This window comes from Limulus polyphemus, unplaced genomic scaffold (genome assembly GCF_000517525.1).
Source record: "Limulus polyphemus unplaced genomic scaffold, Limulus_polyphemus-2.1.2 Scaffold3328, whole genome shotgun sequence".
Lineage (NCBI taxonomy): Eukaryota > Metazoa > Arthropoda > Merostomata > Xiphosura > Limulidae > Limulus > Limulus polyphemus.
This window is the reverse complement of record NW_013668938.1, coordinates 112,140-132,407: the sequence shown is the minus strand read 5'-3', so window position 1 is coordinate 132,407 and position 20,268 is coordinate 112,140. Positions and strand designations below refer to the sequence as shown.

Below are 20,268 nucleotides of genomic sequence, written 5' to 3'. Positions count from 1 at the left end.
ACGGAAGAATGTACGTCCAGTAAAATTAAAATACTTTGTTGAATTTTAATTTTGTGTTTATAAATTCTGTACATTTAATTAAGTTATTGTTATTTATCTATTGGTTTAATGTAAGTGGCTATTGTTCGGGATGAACAATACTAAGGAAGGGGCAGTGTTACGACAACGGAATTCATGTGACGCTAGTAACACGTCATGAGCTTCTAGAAAGTTCATGTCCGTTCGTGAAGCCTCGAGTGTTTACTATATGTACGGTATTCTTGTATATAAGACCGCCAAGAACTGATGGCAACATATGAAATTGAGTTGCAGACAGAGATAGAGACGGACAATTGAGTCGAGCGTGTGAATTATAGCGTTTGTTTAAGTTATAGCAAGACTGTGGAAATTAAGTGTATTGCAAAGTTGTATTGAGAAAAACTAGTTTTATTTAAGAAACGACTTGTATTGCTAAAGTTTCTTCGGAAAGAATTTTTACGTAAAATTAACAAACGACTAGAGACGTAACAACACCTTCCACAGGTTGGAGGAGTATGGAAAAAGGGATACGAAATTACAATAAATTTCCTATTTAGATCATTTTTAGTATATTTTATTATCTTTTAGGAATGATAATTATATAAGTTAATATTGCATCAATAGGAAACTGAATATTTTGTACTTTAGTTTTAATTTTCAAAATTAAAATATATTAAATAATAAGGAATATTTCCAATAGGTAGCAGTAAATACACACATCCTCCCACATACGCTAAAGACCATATAGTTAATGGTGTAGACTTATAACTTATAGTTATATATTCACTTAATGTGATTGTAATTTTTTTTATTAAAAAGAAATGCCTGTAAAGTGCACACGCTGTTGTGTAAAAGTTGCTGTACTTAAACGACCGAAAACGGTAATTACCGCCATTTTTATTTAACTTTTAGTGTTAACATTCGGCCTAGGTCGGTACAGATTATCAACTTATTGTAAATGTAATGTACGAATCTATAATGTAATTGTTAGAACTTCTAAATATATATACACACTGCAGTTTACAGTACTGTTCATTTGTAGTACAACGTTACTAATGCTAAATTAATCTAAATGAACTAGTTTTTTCTGTCATAAATTAGTACAGTGCACGATTCATTCAATCGGAAGTTATAATTTCAGAGTTGTTTTTGTGAACATTTAACAAATTCATACGAAAATTAAAAGTGTAGTTGCTTGAAAGTTAAATTGAAAGATCCTCTACATTAGCATTATTGATTACATCCTCATATTTATGCATATATCTTTCATTGATGAAAAGTGTAATAAGTAATATTTTTTGGCCCATGAAAACTGGAATGGACCTGAACACATGTAATACTTATTTTGATAAAAGAGTTAGCACAAAGGATCACACATAAAATGTAATAGAGTTAAAATAAGACCCAAAACTCGAGCGCTTTCGAATAATTGACTATTCTTCACTGTAATACTAATAGACCTTTTTTTATCATGTTATTTTTCTATTAAATATCAGTCTGACAAGGTTATAATTTCATTGTATATGTCATGATCAGGCCTCATTAATTAATTTGAAATATTTTGTGTAGTAGTAGGCTCCTTAAGTTAGGAAGGACATTGCATTCTTGGAAAGGGCTTGAGAAGAGGGCTACTTGGATGATACATGTGCTCTCATACAAGGACAGGTTAGAATATGTGAAAGGGATCTGATTGAAGTGTTTAAGATTGTTAAGAGAATTGATAGTGTTGAAACATTATTTTTGTTCTTCACTTAATGGTGGGAATGGTAGGATGAGGGAACAAAAGTATAAAGTTTAGGAAGGAGTCATCTTCAGCTAAGACCATTTTATTTTTGAATAGAGTGGTTTATCTTTGTAATGATCATGTGACAAGGATGTATAGAAAGTGCCCAGCTTTGTTTTCTTTTTTTTTTTCAAGAAATTTTTGGTTATCATTATTACACTATCTTTGATATTTTATTTTTCCATTAAGAACAAAGTGATTAGATCTATGTTGATTTCTTTAAATTCCAATCATTTCTTTATTTTGAGCTGTTTTTATAAATGATTTAGTGAGTAGGCCTGATCTTTATGGTGGCTTCTATAGAAAACTGATTTAGAATCATGACATTCTTCCTTCAACTTAAAAACATGCAGTACACAAAAAGCACAACATATTTTATGAAGTATTAATTCAGTTTCGTGTTGAGTTAGAAATAATTTTCTCTTTGTTGGGTAACAACCATTAAAATTCTGCATAATGATATTTTTCCTGAAATTTGCACCAAACAATTCCAAGTATTTTGGAGACAAAACACGTGTGATTAAATTTCAGATCTTTTATGTGTGTTGTATACTTATATAATCCACACATATCCAAGTGATTATTTTAAATATAGTCTCACTAATCAGGTCTCAACCTTAACATTTGAAGGCACTAGCAAACGGTTGCTATTAGTTTTTTCTCACTGGAAAATTCAGGATTGTTGCTATGGGAATGAACTGAAATTATCTCATAATTAATTGCCCCCAGTGGCACAGCGGTATGTCTGCGGACTTACAACGCTAGAATGCAGGTTTCGATACCCGTGGTGGGCAGAGCACAGATAGCCCATTGTGTAGCTTTGTGCTTAATTACAAACAAAAATTATAATTAATCATTTCCTGTATTAAATGATAAGTATGTATACTGCAAACATGTACGTATAAATCTTTTGTGTAAAGTTTTCTTTTCATATACATTTTTGAATATCAAGTCTAATTTTAATTACATATAACAGTGTTTTTATTTTAACTATTTCATAAATGTTGAAAGATGCTCAATTTAGACAGAAATTGGTGTATCTAGGCCACGAGCATATGAAATGACAAATTCTTCAATATCTCACTGATGATGGCCACCCTATAAAATTATCGTATAAAAGTTATGGTTTAATTGCCAAAAGCTGACAAAACATTAGAAACCAGTAGGTTTAAATTTTCTGGTAATCATTCAAATTAAGAGGGATTTAATAAAAAACAGTTGTGGTTTTTGTGATTTCTATTTTATTATCTTCAAAGAGTCAGCACTTGGGCACAATATATTTAACCACACTGCCAGATGAACTGCACTGTAGAGGCTAGATAGTGTATGTCTAGCTGGCTGGCCCATGCTTTGGCAACCAATCAAATGAGTTGAAACTGTGGTCTCACTATCCCATTTACTGAAACTTAGCCTGGGTATACCATACAGATCAATCGGCATGGCACCCAGTCACAAGTAAAACAGTCTTAGTAATCACATTTATAGTACCCCTCTGTTCACAGAATCATGCTGTATGAATGACTGAAGTGTACGTATCACTGGTTTATTGATACTCAACAGTAAGAATTTGCAAATCTTTATTCAGAAATGTATAGTAGCAATTTTTTCCTAGTGCCTTCTAAGTTTTACTAGCAAAATTGCAATAGTATTAACCAGCGGTTTGCTAGTGTTAATTTTGAGCTGTGTAACTTAGGTTTGAGATGAGACATATACCAACAAACTGTGTATTGATAATACATTTGCAATGCTTTTTTCTCATACTTAGAGTGATGCTTTGTGCAAAGAATGCTTTTTTTGGGCATTTGAAACTGAAGTCCATGAAACTATTACAAGAGCCAAACTTTTCAAACCAGGTGAATATGTTGCTATTGCTGCCTCAGGAGGAAAAGGTAAAAATTCTGAATGATTAATTTAATGATATTTGATTCTTACAGCTCCATTACAGTTATTTTATCATGATATATTTTTCAAAGAGGTAAAAATATAAATAACACCTCATTTCCTAAAGCTTGCTTTGAGTTTACTAACCAAACTATTTATTTAATAACTGTGATTAATAATTTGAGATATTTTGAGTTTAAGTAAATTAATACTTTATAAAGTATTCATGCAACAAATGTATATGAGCTTGTATATGTATATTTACTTCCCTGTAAATGCCTTACTCTACCCATTAGGCTTAAGTATGTACATATTTTGAAACTGAAACACCATATTTTTATTGAGCAGCATTTTAAATACATTTGAATTCACTGTTACATATCTGCTTGTTTGTTAATTTCCTATAGAAATTCTTTCTGAGAAACTTCAGTGATACAAGTCCTTTCTAAATTAAAACTAGTTTATTCTCTCTCGATACAAATCTGTAATATACAGAATTTCCACAGTCACTTTAACTTAACTACTTTTATAAACACGCTATAATTCACAGCGATTCACACACTTTACCCATGGTGCCCACTGTTTGCTTGATTCAGTTATCAATTATTTCTCTTCAATCTATTTCCAGCTTATATACTAAAAAAGAGGGCATCTAGCCAATGCTGGGACATTCGTGAGGTTGCCCGATAAGTCACGATCCTTCTAGAAACTCCAGCGAGCATGCTCCCAGTGTCGCGTGACTTCCTCTGTCATAACAGCACATTTAAGATAACAAGTTTGAAAAACAAGTATATGATGGATATATTAAGAAATCATATATGAAACTTTTGATTTTGGAAATCTAAGAATTAGTTAATGTTTGATGTTACAGTAATACCAATTTGACTAAAAAATCTGCCTTTATCAGTTTTTCTCTAATGTTCCTATGAAACTTATGATAATACACATATGTTCAGAGGAAACCAGTTTTGTGTAAGACATGTATTTGTTTTGAGGAAACTGATTTCACAGAAGATACCACATTCACTGACATAACTGTAATATTTACAAGAGTACCCAGAGGAAGGTGTTAGTAACCAATACATAATCTGACTTTCATTCACACAAGACTAGATATTGAAGCTTAAACACATCTATCCTATAAAATTAGTTTTAATTTTACTCTTTCTCCACATTTCAGATTCAACTGTGCTGGCTTACATAATGAAACTTCTCAATGAACGATATAATTATGGCTTGAAATTGGTCTTGTTATCTGTCGATGAAGGTATTACAGGCTACAGAGATGACTCTTTAGAGGTAAAGATAAGGGAAAAATTCATAAATTGAGGTGTAATTTAACAGAGTTATTGATGATTATAGATTAAGTTGTGACATAAATGACCAAATTTTTTTATTAGCAACAATTGTATACATATATTATTTTGAAGTTTTCTTCGTAAGTCATTTATTTCGTCAGATAAATACAGAAATATCTAACTAAAACACTTTATGTGTGTTTTCGGGTAAATCTAAAATCCTTGTTAGGTTTGTGAAGATTTGAGATTTTTTCATAGCTGGCCCGACTGTGTTCATTTTAAGCCCATATTATTAATTCAAGAAACTTTTAAAGTTTTATATCCTATTCTCAGTTTTATGTTATTTTTTTACTAATGATTTGATAAGATTCTGTGGTCTTCTGGCATTATTTTTATATATGCATTAAATACATTTTTTTTCATTTGTTCATTCTGCTTGTCATACTACAAGTAGAGATTTAGTCATTCAAAAGGTGAAAATAATAATTGATAAAAAGAATTATTATGGATAACATGTTTAAAGGCAATTATCTAGATTATTATATGGATTTTGTTTCTTTGAAATGGGAGTAATTGTAAATTTAATGTATTTTTATAAATGTTTTGTTGTATCAACTTTTTGAGATTTTTATGGATATTTTGAAAATTGAACTTCTTTTTCAGACAGTGAAAAGAAATCAGCAACAGTATGAATTGCCACTAAAAATCCTGTCGTATGAGGTAAGCATTATGAGATAATACAATTTCATAAAGATGGTATGTATTTATAAATATCGTTAAAGATCCTGTCACGTGGGATAAGCATGATGAGATAACAGTTCCAATAGTCTTATCTCCTGTCACACAAAGCTAACTTGATCTTCTTCTACCCTTTAAGCATTGCTAAAAATGTTTGCACTCAGCGCACCAGTCTATATACCCCATCATTTTTGTGCCATTTTTGAACATGTACATGTCACGTGACTACTCTCCACCAATAGTATTGTGCAACCTATAATAACACAACTAGCTCCCTCTGCTATTTCCACTTAATCCTCACTTTCTCGATTGGCACAGCTTCATTTAGATATGTGTTTTTTTGCATGTGGCTACCTTTTATGATTATGCTTATTTGCCATTTCTAATTTTTTTAAACAGTTTTCTTTTGCTGTGCTTGCATTCAATTGTTTCAACGATATTTGTTTCTTGTTAGTGAGTTATACGAGAACTTCGTACAAATTTGCGATTCATTGTATCGACTACAGTTGTTCCCTTTACAGTCCCTTTACATGGGGGTTCCGCTTCTTCCACCTTGTCTGGATTTACATTTCTTCATGGATGCATCTTTAGAGGGTTGGGGTGCTTACCTCGACATTAGGGAAATTTTTGGTCTCTCATTCGTCAAGGAGTCTTCTTTCCATATCAACATTCTTGAACTTATGGCAGTTCTTTGAGCTCTGTCCTGCTTCTATTCTCTCCTGTTGGGGAGGGTGGTGATGGTACACTCCAACAAATCCACAGTGGTCACTTGTATCATTAAGCAAGGGGGTACAAAATCCAGGTCTCTGTGCTTTCAGATCTTGGATCTCCTTTTCTGAGCCCACAGTCACCACATGATGGTCTTAGCTTGCCATATGCCTGGGATCCTGAATCTGGGTGTGGATTGTTTATCTCAACCCAACAAGATTCTCCACATGGAGTGGTCTCTCGATCCACAGGTCTTTCAGTCAGTGTGTTCTCAGCTGGGAAAACCTCATATCAATGCTTTCATAACCCACTGGAAAACCATACTTCCTTTCTTTTGGTCTCCTGTTCTACACCCACTAGCTCTGGAAGTGAACACATTCAGTCAAGATTGGAGGGGTCATCACATCTATGCTTACCCTCATAATCGACTTCTCCTCAGAATTCTATCCTTAATCCAAACAACTCTGTGTTTAGTCCTCCTGGTGGCTGGTGCAACCATGGTTCCCACTGCTTCGACCTTTACTTGTACAATCTCCCTTACCCTTACTGCGTCTCAGTCTCTGCTCAATCAACCTTGATCAGACATCATTCATCCAGATGTCACCACCCTTGTCTTCATGCATGGCTTTTGTCAGGTCCATTGCTTCAGCCCAGAGACTGACTCTATGTTTTGCATCTTTCCTTTCCAGATTCATAAAAACTTCTTCCATGTCCATTTACCAAAGGCGATGGTCTACCTTCTGCCTTTGGTCTCTTCAACATGGTTCCCACCCTTCCATTCCTCATCTTTTCCATTTATTTACCTGTTTGTTTGACAAAGGCTTGTCCACTTTGACTGCATCTAGCTATCAGGCTGCCTTGTCAAACACCTTCCACATCTCCAAATTTCACAAGGTTTTGTCTTCTCATGTCATTTCTCTCCTTCTTCACACCTCTTAGGTCATGCATCTTCAACTTTTCTTTGATTTGCCTGATTGGGATTTTGGTGTGGTCCTTTATACCTTTTCCTGTGATCCCTCTGAACCTTTGTCAACGTGGTCCATATACCATCTCTCCCTCAAGACCTATTTCCTTCTCCTCCTCACTTGCATACATTGTTAAACAGATATTTATGTCATTAATGTTACCAGAATCATTTACCATTTTACTTATGTCATCCTATATCCAAATTGGTCCTTCCTTTCTAAGACCTGTGCTGCTCATGAAGACTGTTTGGCTTTCACACCAATTTCTTTACCTTCCATCTCCTACCTGTACTTCCATTCTGTTTGCTCCTTATGGTTTTATGTGACATGTACTTCTTCCTTTTGGAATTCACGTTCCCAGCTTTTTCTTCCAAGGAATCCATCTGTTTCCTGTGATTTATCCTCTATCACGCTAACTGGTTGGGTTCATCAACTCATTAAGTTTATCCATGGAAGGTCTGCTGTCTCCACAACATTTCTTCTCATCAAATTCGTCGTATAACCATGTCTTTGGCTGTTCACCTTCACTGTCCATTGGAGGAGATCATTCAGGCCGGAATGTGGACTACTCCCAAAACTTTTGTTGCTCATTATCTGCATGATCTGGCTGTATCTTTCTCAGGTGTATATCGTCTCCCTCCCACAGTGATTCTACACACGTCCATTTGCCTTTGACTGGTATAAGTCTTATTACATCATTTTATTTGTTTTCTTTTCAGAGACCTTTTTTTTTATCACTGCTAATTGGATCTTGGTGTTGCCTGGTCAGGTATGCTTTGCTTCAAACCAGCACTATTTACTGGTTGTGCTATAATGTTAACTATAGAGATGGGATGTTTAACAAGACCACTGGTGGCATGCCCAGTGGTATATATATATATTTGTCAGTATCCATATGTTTCACTCCATTGTGGACTTTCATGAGTAAAGCAGAAATTCTGCCCACCCTTGATTGAATAAATGGAATGGTCTCCTTTTCAAAATAGGGAATCATGAACACCCATGACACTTTCACCAGTGTGATTCCTTTGGACTCACCATTGCATTTACTTATCCCTTTTTTCTTACAGTGGAGCACGGGAGTCCTTACCACTTCCCGCTGGGGTGGTGGATCATGGAGGCTTCCTTCTGAATGAGCTTAGAAATTTAATTTATCATATATACTCATGATTATACACTCAGTAAGAAGGGGGCAAAGCTAGTTTCTCTCCTTCCATTTCCCCTGGATGTTTTTTTCTCAGATGGAGAGCTTTTGATTGGAGCAGGTCCAGCCTATATGGGATCTTCCCCGTAATACCAGGTTTGAGGTGACACCACCCTGTTCCTACAGTTGTGTGCAGTAGAGGCCCCTATTCTCATTAATTCCGGTTGCAGGAGATTTTTTATCTGCTCCTATGGTTGAGTTTGGGGGACTTTGTCTGCTTCATAATACCGGCAACAGGACTTACATACGCTGTTCCTATGGTTGAGTTTGGGGGACTTCGTGTGCTTCATAATACCGGCAACAGGACTTACATACACTGTTCCTATGGTTGAGTTTGGGGGACTTTGTCTGCTTCATAATACCGGCAACAGGACTTACATACACTGTTCCTATGGTTGAGTGAATGTTCCATGTCCTCCTTGTAATTCCAGATTCAGGATGTCTCTTCCCTGCATTTACAGTTGAATGATTTATCATTTCTGTTCGTAATACTGGTTACAGATATTACCCTGTTCTTATGGTTGAGTTGAGGCAATGCCACTACCCTATAAAGCCATGTTCAGTTTTTGTACTTCTTGATCCTATGGTAGTTTGGAAATTTGTTCATTTTCAGACTAAAGCTAACGTACTCTTTGTAATTCCAATTGCTTGATGTATGACACTCTGTTTACTTACAGTTGGGGTTGATGAGTACATGTAATACAATCCACTTGCCATAACCATTATGCTTACGTTCCAGCTTCAACCTCCTAATGCCGAGGAAAAGTTATGGAACGTCGTCTGTCTGGTTAAAATTGTGTATATAGATAGCTAATTTGGTTTATATTTTACTATAGATTGCACCTCTCACAACAAATTGCACTTGAGCACATACTTTTTTTCCGCCAGTTTGAAATTCATTTCCTATTTCAAGGGCGAAGAACATATCTGTTCCAGAAGTGTGCTTCGTTTTCATTTCAGAGCACACTTGTTCATCCTGTGCAGTTACTTTCAGTTGGTGTTGTGCACCTAAACCAGCCCTTCCACCTTTGCAATGTGGGATTCTAGTTTTGTGTGACAGGATGGGTTGGCCATCATAGTTATTCATACAACCCAATCAACTACTGAACTGAGTATGATTGTTCTTTATTGTCAAAATTCTGCATACCCATGATTTATATAGTAGTGTCAATCACTGTATAAACAAACGTGCCCTAACGTCATATGTTCAAAGTAATCATGCTGGCATAGTCTTAAAGCTTTGGTTTGTGGCAAACTGGGTAAAAACAGTTGAACTATAACAGGAGAACCCTTTGCTTTTGGTGATGTGGCAAGTAGCTAATGGGAATGTAGGTTGTGAATATTTATAAATATAGAGACATGCAAAGATATGAATTTTGTTTTGTATGTTAAATTATCTGAACTTTGGCTTTTTCAAAAACATGTTTATCATTTTATTTTGATATAGGAACTCTATGGTTGGACAATGGATGCCATAGTTCGACAAATTGGTCTGAAGAGTAACTGTAAGTGATGGTCATTTCTATAGTCTAATTTTATTAACCTTTATTAGCCTTGACTATTGAAGAAGTTGAAGATTAACAACTTAGCTTACAAAATCCTAGCCAAAAATCTTAAGTCTGTGAAAGTAATTATGACCTTCAGAATCATTATTTTAATATTTTGAAAATGTAGAGTTGTTGGTAATAGTTGTGAAGTGTTATTTTAAAGACTCAAGATAAAGATAATCTGTTTGATTATCACTTCTGTTGTATATTGTAATCTAGAATGATCTTTAACTTAGAAATAATCAATTAATGATTAAAACAATATTTTTTTTTTTCAAAATAGCCTTTACTTAAAAGTTTGATTGACTGTGCTTGATACTGATAATTTGAAATTTTTAAGGTGCATGCTGTGTTAACCTGACATTTTCAACCTGATACATACTATTAAAATTTTCATTCAGTGATACTAGTTATTATTTAGAGGTGTAACATATCCTTCATGTGATAATGGTTCTATTAATAGTCACTTACATCAATATTTGTTATCATTTCATATTTTAAACATTTATAATAAGAATTGTACCAGTGAAACAGCAAAATTAAAAGTTACACTGCCCTCTAATAAAAGAAACCTCTCATAATACTGATAACTGTATCAATATGATTGAAAACATCACAGCAAATTCAAAAATACATAATTTTATGTGAATTTACATATATAATAAAGACTTATAAGACATAAGAGGTTTTGTTTAGTGGAATATCATGTAATGCATCATCTATTAACTTGTGAAATTGTATTTTCTTTGCGTATGTAGTAAAAAAATATTACTGTGGGATCAGAATCCTATTTTGTGGATGTAAATGTGTTGATGGCAATTCTAAACACTAAGTGTAAAAAGTTTCTTTTTTTGTCATTATATCCTATTTCTTGTTTCTTTTTTTAATTACATAACTTGGGTAACAAAATGAAAAAACCCTCCAGTAAAATTGAACTTAGAAGTTTGATGATTACTTCATCAGATTGCTAGTTGAGATTCATATATTTAATTTTAATACTGTATTCAGGTATGTTATGTATAAAAAAGTCCACAGTTAGTAATTGTTAATATTCTATCATTGTTATCCATAAAAAATTTTATGGCTAAAAATGTTGTTAAGAGCAATGGGTATCCAATTGATAAAGCAGTGCATTCCAGTCAATATAAGTAATATAATTTGAATGTTATATTTATTAATCTGTACTCCTTACTAGTTGTATATTTTAGTTCTATTCTTTATTGGTAGCGTCTTTTGATCAGAAGTTATAGCAATGTTCACAGGTATAGAATGCATCTTCTCCACATCTGTTGTGATGTAAAACATGTATTACTGTGGATTTGTTGAGAAATAAATAGTGAATGGAAAATTAGGGTTGAGTACCAGGTCCTTGATAGATGTTGGAAGATAAAGATTGTAGTTACTTGTGTGTAAAAAGATTTGATCCTGTTCATCTGATAAGTTATAGTGAGTAACACACAATACAAAAACTGTATTGGTCTTGTGGTTAAGAGTACACAATGGGTGTGACTAACTCTTTGTTCAGCTAGTTCTGATTTTTGAGTAAAGGACCAGTGATCTAAAAAGTATTCAAAACCAAAGTCCATAAGAATGGTAAAGGGGGGTGGGGTCAAGCAGTCAAGTTAAAATCCGTTAAAGATTAAATTATATAATCAATCAAAATATGACATATTTTAATAATATTTAATGCATGTGCTAAAATATGAAATTTGAGCTTTATGCCACAACATGGGATACTCGATAAATGACAGGCATGCCTTACATACCACCTCTGGTATATAAGCTTAATTACTTCCAAGCAAGTAGTGTGCTGCAAGTAACACCTAGGTTCAACTGTAACTGAGAAGACAATAGTATCTTAAGAGGTGTATGTAAAAGTGAGTTTATTCCTGCAGGTACATTTTGTGGTGTATTTAGAAGACAAGCCCTGGATCGAGGAGCTGTGCTACTTGAAGTTAACAAAATTGTTACAGGTGGGCTGTGTAAAAGTTTAGCCAATTGCATTTCTGACATATATATTCTAAATCAATTGATATACATTGTTATTGTTTTATTTTTTAATTGACACCTGTATGGGGAAATGTTAAATTTGGAAATTTGCGTTTTTTTTTTTTAATGTAAGCTGTATAAATATGCATATGTTTAATTTTTTCACTTTTCATCAGTAAATTATGTTAAATTATGGAATTAAATCATAATTGTCAAGAAATAATCATTTATATTTTGTATAAATTACCACAGTAATATGATTAACATAGTTCAGAATATATTAAGTCTTAAAATGAGAAATGATTTAGACAGAAGTGATGAAAATTTTAATAGTAAACTGTGTAAGAGTTTGTTGCTACCTCGCCTTGTTAACTAAGTAAAAATTTGTTGCTTCCTGACCTTGTTAACTAAGTAAAAATTTGTTGCTTCCTGACCTTGTTAACTGTGTAAAAGTTTGTTGCTTCCTGACCTTGTTAACTGTGTAAAAGTTTGTTGCTACCTCACCTTGTTAACTTGAGATGAAGACGGTATGATCTTCTTTCCTACCCTCGCCACATGGCTGGGTTTTGTATTGTATTGACTTGCCACCGGTATGATCCTCTTTCCTACCCTGAAATGGATGTCGTTTCCCAGTAGCCTCAGTTTTGGATTGTAGTTGACTTACCGACAATATGATCTTCATCCTACCCCTGCATGGATGTCGTTTCCCAGTAGCCTCAGTTTTGGATTGTAGTTGTCTTACCGACAATATGATCTTCATCCTACCCCTGCATGGATGTCGGTTCCCAGTGGCATGGGTTTTGGATGTAGTTGACTTGCAATGTATGGTCTGTATGACCCTAGTCACTCTACACCTAGGGGCAAATCCTTTTTATTTTACCCACTTTTATCATTTCTGGAATTTAGTTTCTTAAATATTGCATGGTTTCGATCACTTTCTGGCCATAGTTCTCTCCCACTTAGATGTTTTCCTCTGTTTTCTGCCCATATATGCGACATCTTTCTATGATGGGTGAATAGTATACCTGGTTCAGAAGTGGTGCAGTTCCCCTCATCAGATCTTGAAATCTGACTTTCCCTCACACCGGTTCTTCCGCCTCTTCAATGTGGGATTCTAGCTATCTATGTGAGCAGAGTTAATGTATCGTATCAGAAGTTATAATTTTCCTATACTGAAAATGTATTTCCGATAGGTACTTACCTCAACTCACACTTTCCACCCTTCCTTCCCATGGTACTTCCATCATCTGCCAAAACTCGTATTGGTGTAGGGTTCATGCATGATAATTTGCATGAAAGACACATTGGACTCAATCAATTCCAATGAAGGGGAAATAGAAGGCACGTGGCATGCATAATTTTTTTTTACATATAGAGGGCAGCACTGAACAAGAATAGCCATTTGTGTGAGATGAGGTAAGTACCTATCGGAAATACATTTTCACTGTAGGCAGATTATAACTTTAACGAGAGTGTGCATGTGCAAAACAAATAATGAGTGTTTATCACTTTTGTCACCTTCGATCACAGTAGTAGAGTTTGACTCCCATCAAGTTAGGAGCTACTTTCAATATGTAGTATTTGACAAAGATTAAAAAAATTAACTATTGTCAGCAAGATCTGCTTTACATACAAAAGTTCCAAGAAACTGTTTTTAGAAATAAAAAGAAATGTTCACTTGAGGCAGTATAAGTTCGAAAATAATGAGTGTAAAACATTGTTTTCTTTTAATAACAGCTGAGTGAACTGTGACAATAAGTTTGTTTCAACATAAACCTTGCCATCTGATTTAACTTCCCCAAGTAGGCCTAACATCTCTGTAGTTAGGCTTATATAGAGTACTCGTATATAGCATAGGCTTACTATTGGCAAGTTTAGTTTTCTTTATTTATTGTATAGAGTTTATATTAAATTTATTTAATAAAGTCCTTACTATTGGCAAGTGGTGTTTCCTTTATTTATTGTATAGAGTTTATATTAAATTTGTTTAATAAAGTTCTTACAATTTATTCTAACATTAAAATCAGTATTAAAAACTTGCTTTAGGAAAAGCTGATAAAATCATAAATTTTTCTCATTGCTCCAACAAAAGTTAAAAGACTCCTACAGTTTTACTTTACTTATAGTGATAATCCTCCCATAATTTTCATTTCAATTTGAGGTTCGAGTGCTCATGTACGGTAAAAAGTCAACATGTTTGCATATTTCTGTGGTTCTTTCTTTGAAAGAAATATGTAACCTATCTTTTTCTATGTAAAAAAAAAGGTGTGTAATCTATAATATGAATTTTTTCAAATAATATGTTTATGACACTCATTGTTTTAGTAATCAAAATACATAGTTGAAGGATATGTCCAGTTGGTTAAGTTTATTATAATCTCCTGTATTGTATTAATGAAGCAAAGATAATTTTTAATGCATACCAAAATGAAATAATAATAAACAAACATATTTGAATATGCTTGTGTCATATTTCATTAGTAAGTGCATTCTGCTTTAACTTGTTGAATCACAAACAGTTTGTAAGAAACTACAAAAGTAAAGAGTGTACATTTTACAAAGTGGTAAGCTTTAAGATTGCATGTTTTAAAACTTGGCTGGCAATAAGCAAATATTGTCAAATTTGTGGTTTGTAACTCATTCCCACTAAGAGATAATAACATTTCGCATATTTATAAAAATATGCATATAAACTGTGTTCACATACTACACTTAGACACCAACTTAAATTCACTTGATTGGCTGGCAACTAATGATGACGATATTAATTAAGTAGGTCATGTATAGAAATTATTCAAGTGTACATTAAACTACTTATTGTCTGACTACCATGTATCTAAATTCATCACATATTCTTTAATAGCTACTAGAATTTTTTGTTCCAAAATACTTGTACACTGTTATTAAAATGTTTTATATTTTTAAAAATTCAGTGAGAAAAACTCATTATTACAGATCATTGATGAAGTTAATGATATTGAAGATACTGGTGCAAATTGCATAGAATAAAATCAACAGAACATTCAAAGATAATGAATAATTTTGTATTTAATTGTTTTAACGTGGATTAACGTTAAGAGGGAAGATGTATAAAGTAAAGCATGATAAGCAGCTAGCTCCTGAATTGTACAGTTCTTCTAGTAGGCTTTTCCTGATGTAGCTCCTGAATTGTACAGTTCTTCAAGTAGGCTTTTCCTGATGTAGCTCCTGAATTGTACAGTTCTTCTAGTAGGCTTTTCCTGATGTAGCTCCTGAATTGTACAGTTCTTCTAGTAGTTTGATGTAGCTCCTGAATTGTACAGTTCTTCTAGTAGGCTTTTCCTGATGTAGCTCCTGAATTGTACAGTTCTTCTAGTAGACTTTTCCTGATGTAGCTCCTGAATTGTCCAGTTCTTCTAGTAGGCTTTTCCTGATGTAGCTCCTGAATTGTACAGTTCTTCTAGTAGGCTTTTCCTGATGATGCTTTGGTTGCTTGATCTGCTCTTGTTCATCAGTTTTTCTGAATAATGATCAGGATAATGTGAAAAATAACAATTAATAGTTTATAGTGCTAGGATAGTGTTAAAAAAATCTGTGCCTTAATTCTGAAGCGTTGTAACATAAATGAAATTACAGTTCACCAGGTTAAAACATAACGGTTGTTATCAAGTGGTTTTCTAATATAAATAATGTCTCAACCCGTATCATATCCCTGCCAGCATGATGAGCCCTTATACTGGGCAAAACTCCTCATTTGTACTAGATATAGCAGGTACGGTGTGGTCAGTATGGTGCAGGTACGGTGTGGTTAGTATATTACTATACGTTCTTCTCTTCTTTCACGTAGAAGTTATTATTAATAAATATTGAATTTCTAGAAATCTTCTGTCTGCTAAGTGTAGTTATACTGGTAAAAGTTGTTTAGATAAATTTTCTTTCACCTTTAACCTTATCTTCATATTTGTTTTGCTTTTAACCACCATGGTAATATTCTATATTCATGAATGTTTAAATATATAATTTGTAACTTAAGAACATTTTAACAGGTTATGTGATGTTTTGTATAGTATAAATATGCATTTGTACAGATACCTGTTAATGAAGAGTATTAACATTACATACCTATACATTTTTATCTTCAGGTCACAATGCTGATGACATTGCTGAAACTGTATTAATGAATAGTAAGTATGCAAGACTTAATATTTAGTATTTTTGTACAAACAAATTAAGCATAGAATGTACATATATGGAGGGAAAAATATATATATACTAATTAAAATTACAAAATAACTCATGCATGCTCAGTTGACTTTAAGATGCAATTAGACACCAGTAACAAAGCATGAGGTAGAAAACTCAATTTTGTAGTTCAACTACAAAGTGAAAATGCATTTTTCCAACCATGTTTTTAAGGACACACAATGCTATGATGTGAGATGTATAGTTTACACCTACGATTAAAACACATTTCAGATCTTTTGATTTTTTTTTCAGGAGATGAAATCATATGGCATCTTTTGAAAAATCTTTAAATAATTAAATAATCTTCTATAACCAATGCTAAACAAAAGGTGCCTTTACCAACAACATCATTTGTAAGTTATTAGTTTCTATTAAACAATTGTCACTTAACTTGATGAAATTCCTTATTTCAGTTCTCAGAGGAGACATAGCAAGGCTTCAGCGTTGCACATTGATTACCACAGTAAGTTGATCAGATGTCGTAACAGTTTGGATAGTAAATAATTTAATCAGAAAATCAGTTTCTTCAAATATTTCAGCAAAAAGTTTGGTTACCACGTTAATTTTTTTCAATCATTACGGATCATTCAAGCCCTAAGTTAAATAGTTAGTCACCAAACTTTGTCATTTAAGTACTTGGATAAATGACAATAATGAATAAATTGACATGTGTAAATTAAAGATTTTCTAGTTTATTTTGTGTAACGATTTGAGCAAATATCCTTTGTCAGATAGTAAAGACCATGTTATGATGGAATTAGGCTTACACAAAATAAACAACAAAAAATTTATATTTAGACAAGAAAATTTATTCCTTATGCTCATTTGTCCAAGTTTTTCTTCTCACATCTTGTGGAATGGCACTCATTTAGTTACTGTAGTAAGTTATTCACTTGATAGAATCATAAACAGGAACTAAAAAAGACAGAATCAAAATGTAGTATTAATAGTGTTCAGATTATGAAATAATCATGTAGCCATCTTTTACAATTACATTTGGTACATCATATATAAACATATGTAAGAATGTTTGTATTGATATTCCATAGTTTTAATAGTAATTTTTATTGCCTTGTTTTTTTTATTAGGGTACTGAGGGAGCAATTCCAAGGTCCAAACCTTTTAAGTATACGTACGAAAAAGAAATTGTAATGTAGGTAACATCTTTTGTGAAAGGAATATGTAATGAAATGTGCTAAGGTTAGACTAGGATATTAATCCTAAGATTCCATGGAATAGCTTAAGTTGAATGGAACACTTTAAAAATGGTTGAAATTAACTTCTAATTTTTGTGAAAAGTAACTATATCCAGGGCTCTTAATTAGCTGGGGCCCGGGAGCCAATGGCCCCCAAAAATGCTGATGGATCCGTAAAAAGGTTCTGCTAGGTAGCCTACTTGGCCCCTTAAAATCAAAAGGATCATTAAAAGTTTGACTCCACATAAATTGATGTAAGTATTCTTAACCAAGCGGAACTTATGACAAACCGTGAATGGATCTTCCCAATTATAAGTGACTAGAACATGATCGATACATAATGTTATGTAACTGTTGTGAGAAACAAACAAATTGTTGAGGTTCATTGCTTAAATTTATCATTCACTTCAGCCATAAGTTCAAAGACTTTTGTTTTCACTCGACACATTCTGAACTAAACCAAACAAAATATACCAACCAAAGGTCAAATAAAGTGACAGTGTTTAAAAGTTTTTGTTCATAAAGAAAGGAATTGTCAAACTAGTTCCCAAAAGATTTTTTTTAAATTGGCCTTATTAAAAAATGCTCCTAATTGTATCTTTATTGCATATCAAATTTCCAACCTTTAAAAAAGAAATGACAACTTTAAATGCATTATGATAAAGAAGATCCACCTCATACTGGTTGAATTATTTAAAATTTATCACCTCTCAGTTCAACATACATGCTCTCATTGAATGTGTTTCAAATCTCAGCACTTACACACTTTCACTTTTGACATTTGTCTAAGATCATGAAATATTAACTTTTACTGTCGATAAAGACTTATACACTTCCATGTTAGTTACAGGTGCAACAGACAGTCGGTTAAGACAGTTGCAACTTTTGTGATTGTTGTTTTTCAGTCATTTGCTTCCTACTCGAACAAAACGAAATATCTAGTTTTTCTCCTTTGATAGCAATCACCTTTGTCAAGCCACAACTAACCATAAGATAACTTCTTGGAACTATGCATATTCAAAAATAATGGAACTGTCAAATGATGAAATGGAATGTTCCATAGCTGTCAAATAGGTTAATTATTTTGTAAATATCTAGTGTTTTAAATGCATAATACATATGCACGTTCATACTATTTAAACTTCTCAAATGATAGAGCAGTCTTTGTATATGTGAGGTAAATAATAGCAGTGGCTGTGAAACTTTATAGCTTTATTTCAATGAAAATACTGTTGTCTTAAATATAGATGTTGTGTTCTTTGTTGTTACAGGTATGCCTACTTTAAGAAACTAGACTACTTTTCAACTGAGTGTATCTATTCTCCTAATGCCTATAGGTAATCACATGACTGTTTATAAGTTATTCATATACTAGTTTCACACTAGGAAAGATTTGGTGTATTACACTATATGTCATGTCTTTATACCACCTTAGTCTATCAGTGTATTGTATTACACTATATGTCATGTCTTTATACCACCTTAGTCTATCAGTGTATTGTATTACACTATATGTCATGTCTTTATACCAGCTGAGTCTATCAGTGTATTGTATTACACTATATATCATTTCTTTATACCAGCTGAGTCTATCAGTGTATTGTATTACACTATATATCATTTCTTTATACCAGCTGAGTCTATCAGTGTATTGTATTATATTGTATATCATTGCTTTATACCAGCTTAGTCTATCAATGTATTGTATTATATTGTATATCATTGCTTTATACCAGCTTAGTCTATCAGTGTATTGTATTATATTGTATATCATTGTTTTATACCAGCTTAGTTTATCAGTGTATTGTATTATATTGTATTACACTATATATCATTTCTTTATACCAGCTTAGTCTATCAGTGTATTGTATTATATTGTATATCATTGCTTTATACCAGCTTAGTCTATCAGTGTATTGTATTATATTGTATATCATTTCTTTATACCAGCTTAGTCTATCAATGTATTGTATTATATTGTATATCATTGATTTATACCAGCTTAGTCTATCAATGTATTGTATTATATTGTATATCATTGCTTTATACCAGCTTAGTCTATCAATGTATTGTATTATATTGCATATCGTTGTTTTATACCAGCTTAGTCTATTATATTATATGTATTATATTGTATGTTATTGCTTTATTCCACCTTAGTTTATCAGTGTATTGTATTATATTGTATATCATTGTTTTATACCAGCTTAGTCTATCAGTGTATTGTATTATATTGTATGTTATTGCTTTATACCACCTTAGTCTATCAATGTATTGTATTATATTGTATATCATTGTTTTATACCAGCTTAGTCTATCAATGTATTGTATTATATTGTATATCATTGTTTTATACCACCTTAGTCTATCAATGTATTGTATTATATTGTATATCATTGTTTTATACCAGCTTAGTCTATTATATTATATGTATTATATTGTATATCATTGTTTTATACCAGCTTAGTTTATCAGTGTATTGTATTATATTGTATTACACTATATATCATTGTTTTATACCAGCTTAGTTTATCAATGTATTGTATTATATTATATATCATTGTTTTATACCAGCTTAGTCTATCAGTGTATTGTATTATATTGTATATCATTGCTTTATACCAGCTTAGTCTATCAGTGTATTGTATTATATTGCATATCATTGGTTTATACCAGCTTAGTCTATCAATGTATTTTATTATATTGTATGTTATTGC

General features: G+C 32.6%; 1 protein-coding gene across 1 annotated transcript in view; it reads left to right on the top strand.

Moving 5' to 3' along the window:
• Positions 1-733: 733 nt before the first annotated feature.
• The window catches only part of LOC106469157 (cytoplasmic tRNA 2-thiolation protein 1-like), a 28,002-nt gene continuing 8,467 nt past the window's right edge, over positions 734-20,268 (top strand). Inside the window, exons 1-10 of the mRNA XM_013929622.2 lie at positions 734-899; positions 3,567-3,690; positions 4,863-4,981; positions 5,644-5,700; positions 10,043-10,100; positions 12,038-12,115; positions 16,253-16,294; positions 16,769-16,818; positions 17,444-17,508; positions 18,823-18,888. Coding sequence (XP_013785076.1) covers positions 840-899; positions 3,567-3,690; positions 4,863-4,981; positions 5,644-5,700; positions 10,043-10,100; positions 12,038-12,115; positions 16,253-16,294; positions 16,769-16,818; positions 17,444-17,508; positions 18,823-18,888 — 719 coding nt within the window. The 5' untranslated portion in view covers positions 734-839. The remainder of the gene's footprint in view (positions 900-3,566; positions 3,691-4,862; positions 4,982-5,643; positions 5,701-10,042; positions 10,101-12,037; positions 12,116-16,252; positions 16,295-16,768; positions 16,819-17,443; positions 17,509-18,822; positions 18,889-20,268) is intronic.